The sequence below is a fragment of the Fukomys damarensis genome, unplaced genomic scaffold, assembly GCF_012274545.1.
Source record: "Fukomys damarensis isolate Sample0158 unplaced genomic scaffold, DMR_v1.0_HiC HiC_scaffold_39, whole genome shotgun sequence".
NCBI lineage: Eukaryota > Metazoa > Chordata > Mammalia > Rodentia > Bathyergidae > Fukomys > Fukomys damarensis.
In genome coordinates this window covers 46887912-46891666 of record NW_022900951.1, presented here as the reverse complement: position 1 = coordinate 46891666, position 3755 = coordinate 46887912, and the positions used below count along the sequence as shown (strand labels likewise).

The following is a 3755-nucleotide window of genomic DNA, read 5'->3' as shown; positions in this document are numbered from 1 at the left end:
CCCCGGAGCGAACCCGGCCGCCGGCGTGTCGCCGGGACCGACGTCCGTGGGTCTGAGCAGACCCTGCACACCTGGGCATGAGGAGGTCCCTGTAGGATTTGGGACCGAGGACATTCTTGTCAGGCTTGAGGCGTAAAGAGGTTCCTGTCAGGTGGAGAAGTAAAGAGATCCTGGTAAGTTTCAGGGGCGGCGAGGAGGACATTCCTGTCAATTTCAGGATCTAGCATGAGATCTCTGTCAGTTTGGGGGTACTGGGGAGCTCGCGCAGTTTGAGGAGGCTGTAAAGAAATGCCTGCCAGTTTTCGAGCGGCGAAAAAAAGAAATCTTTGCTCTCCATTTGCTGAGTTTCAGGAATGTGAGGAAATTCTAGTCAGTTATGTAGGACTAGAAGGTAGGTATCCTTTTTAGTTTCAGGGTTGCGAGGAGAACCTTGTCATCTTTGAGGTAAAGGACAAACTGGAGTTTTGAAATTGAGATTTATTTCAGTTTTTGAGGGTGATGACTGGTCGGGGAAGGAATGTTATTGGGAGTGACGGCAAGGATCATTTACACTCTCCAAACGCGACCCCACAACTGTGATTGAGTTGGGCGCCTGGGCTTGTCTGCCTTCTTCGTGAAGGCTTCGAGGTAATTTTCAAGTAGCTTGAGCAGACTGTAAGGATACCCTTTCCATCTGGTTGCCCCTCTTTGGAGGGATGATTCAAGGGTCTGTTCCTGAGGTATCCCCAGCCTTATTCGTTACGCTGCTGTGGTTTGCGTCATTCATGAAGGGAACCTGGAGCGCTAGGAAGAGGGAGGCTTGCAAGGAGAGCGCTCAGCTAGGGATTAAAGACGCTTTCTGAAAGGCTTTAAATGTTTCCATGAAACCCGGAAAGAAGTTATCACTGACTTTGGGGCTGAAGAAGGTCGGGGGCGGATGGGGGGGGTGCTCAGAAGCAGAGCGCGGAACGTTCTTTCCGTGTGAAAGAAATTCTAAAGGCAGGGTGGACTTTTCTCTGGTTGCCCCCTACAGCCGCACCAGCTGTGTTGCATCCTGGCGGCGGTAACTCCCTATTTGAGAACTGAGGGTTGGTGCGCGCGCGGGGGGTGGGGTGGGGGAGTGGTGGTGTGGGTGGGGTAATTCACTCTGTAAAAAGTGTTGTTTGCGTCCAGCCATCGTCCAGAGAGGACGCGTGCTGCTGTCTCGTTCCTCTTGACACCACGATCCTGGCCCGCCGCAGAACGCTCCAAGGCCCGGTGAAGATGGCCTCGGTGCCTGTGTATTGCCTCTGCCGGCTGCCTTACGATGTGACCCGCTTCATGATCGAGTGTGACATGTGCCAGGACTGGTTTCATGGCAGGTAAGCAGGGCAAACCAAGCTGGACAGCGTGCAGTGGCCAGGTATATTCACTTGTCGTGTCCTTTTCTCAGCTATGTTTTAGAATCCTGCTCTGAAACTACTCTCCTCTTAATTCTAGTCCCCACCCCACACCCAGCTTTCTCTCTCTTCTTGTAGACCTGGGCCTAGCTAACATTGGCCTCGGATTTCTCCTCTTTCTGTTAGATCTAATATTTATACGCGGCGCAAGTGCGTGCGTGCATGTGTGTGTGTGCGTGTGTGTGTGTGTGTGTGTGATATTTAAAAACCCTTTCCTTTCCAGCTACAAAGAAAGTATCATTTTTGTATTGTAGCAGTTTTGTTTTGCGTCAGACACTGTCTTTAGGGGAGGCACTGTTGCATTTTTGAGATATCTGAGTTTAAAAAATGTGAATTTCTTTGCAACATACTATCAGAGTGGCCTTGGGCAAGTTGCTTTGCCTCTGTGAGTCTCATTGTCTTTACCTATAAAATGTCAGATACATTCTTCTGACTGTAAAGTAATTTGTTTTGCATGCATTCAATAATGGAGGCAGAAATGCAGTGATATTTTATTTTTATATTACTTATCTGCAGCACCATCCAACTAAATTGAATTAAGCAGAAGGGATATTGGGTAAAACAACAGGAGTAAAACCACTAATGAATTTCCTCCAGTTAACCATGTGTGTGAATTAGCACCTGTCACCCAGAATTCCAGAGGTTAGTATGTGAAATAAAACTGTAGTATTATCCCATTATTGGGATTTAAATCCCAGCTATGGAAAGATAACCATCAGGGGGATTTGTACACTGGAGTACAATAAAACAAAACATGGCACTTTCTTCCTGTTGTATATTAAATTCTAGAACTCTGAGTGATCATTAGCCCTTTTCAATGGAGCTGATCCTGTTATCTTGCTCCGAATCAATCAAAGTAAAGGTTTCGGTGCTGCCTTAGGCAGGGACTGCACTCATGTAGCACATCCAAATTCACGTTTAACTGATCTTTATTGAATATTTACTGTGTGCCAGATGCAGAGTTCTGTTTATTACCTCATGTTTATTTAAGAGAGGACAAACCTAGAGGGTGGAGCCTTTTCCTTTGGCCTGGAAATAAGTGGGGATTAAGATGTCTTTCAGGATTCCTGGTTGTCTTTGGTAGTGCTGATCAAGTCACTCCTCAGCTTAAAATTCTTTTCAGGGGTTTCCCTACTGGATAAAATTCGGACTCCTTTGTGTGACAGGCGAGACCTTTAGTGATCTACTTGTTCAGTCTTATTTCCTACCACTTCTCCCTTGTTCTTTATGTCCCTGCAATACTGAATTATCTATAGTTCTGGGAAATTTTTATACTTCTTTACATTTCATCTTTGCACATTCTATTTCCACCAATGTCCTCCCCTTTACAACTCAAAGAATATCTCCTCTTAAAAGGCTTTCTTCATATTGGTTCCTATTGCACCTTGTTTTATCCTTATTAAAAATGATTATTTGATATCATATTTATAAATGTACTTGTCACTTCTTAGCCAGAGTTCCCTGAAGGCAGAGATGTCATCTTTTCATTTTTGGAATCCCCAGAACTTGGCTCTGTGCTAAACCTGATGCTGAGTGTACTTTTTGAGTGAATGAGTAAAGGAGCTATTGCAAGAAAAACTATTGCGTATAGCCTGTTTTGATTATACAGGAAGTATATAGGTTCAAACCTGGAAAATGGGTTTCTGCCCACAATATAAAGACTTAACTCCATACTCTGGCAACAATAACAAATGCTGTCTGAGTGGTTACTGTGTGTCAGACTTCATTGCAGAGATTTTCCATACATTATTTAATCTGTACCCAGGCCTGAAAGTTAGATTAAAAAATGTTTTAAATTTTTTCCTGTTTATATAGGCGAGACATGTTTATTGTAGAAAATACAGAGAAAGAATACAGAAAGAAGTAAAAGTCACCAACAAATCTAATATCTGGCACGATCCACTGTTAAATTTTTGTTGCATTGTCTCCTATTTTTTTTTCTTTTAAAGACAGAGTCTTACTGTGTAGTTCAGACTGGCCTTGAATTCACTATGGAGCCGAGGCTGTCTTCGAACTCATAGCAGTAATCCTGCCTCAGCCTCCCAAGTGCTGCGATTATAGGAGTGCACCACCACACACAGTTTATTTTTTGACTTAAAATAGAAAATAATTTTTATAGCATGGGATTATATTATAAATACTGTTTTGTTACCTTCTTTATTCTTGCCTAATATAATATGGGTATTGATCATGCTGTTAAATATTCTCATAAATCTGATTTCTGATACACAGATATATCTGTCACCAGCTACTTGGTCATTTTATTAATGGTTGTACACTTTATACTTTTTTGCATGGATGATCTTTAAATCTTCTAAAATATTTTTCTTTATAAAT

General features: G+C 42.9%; 1 protein-coding gene across 4 annotated transcripts in view; it reads left to right on the top strand.

Annotated features, from left to right (window-relative positions):
• The first annotated feature begins 6 nt into the window (after positions 1-6).
• The window catches only part of Phf8 (PHD finger protein 8), a 124703-nt gene continuing 120954 nt past the window's right edge, over positions 7-3755 (top strand). For all 4 annotated transcript variants that reach the window (XM_010610746.3, XM_010610747.3, XM_010610748.3 and 1 more), the window contains exons 1-2: positions 7-173; positions 1153-1340. In XM_010610746.3, coding sequence (XP_010609048.1) covers positions 1243-1340 — 98 coding nt within the window. In that variant the 5' untranslated portion in view covers positions 7-173; positions 1153-1242. The remainder of the gene's footprint in view (positions 174-1152; positions 1341-3755) is intronic.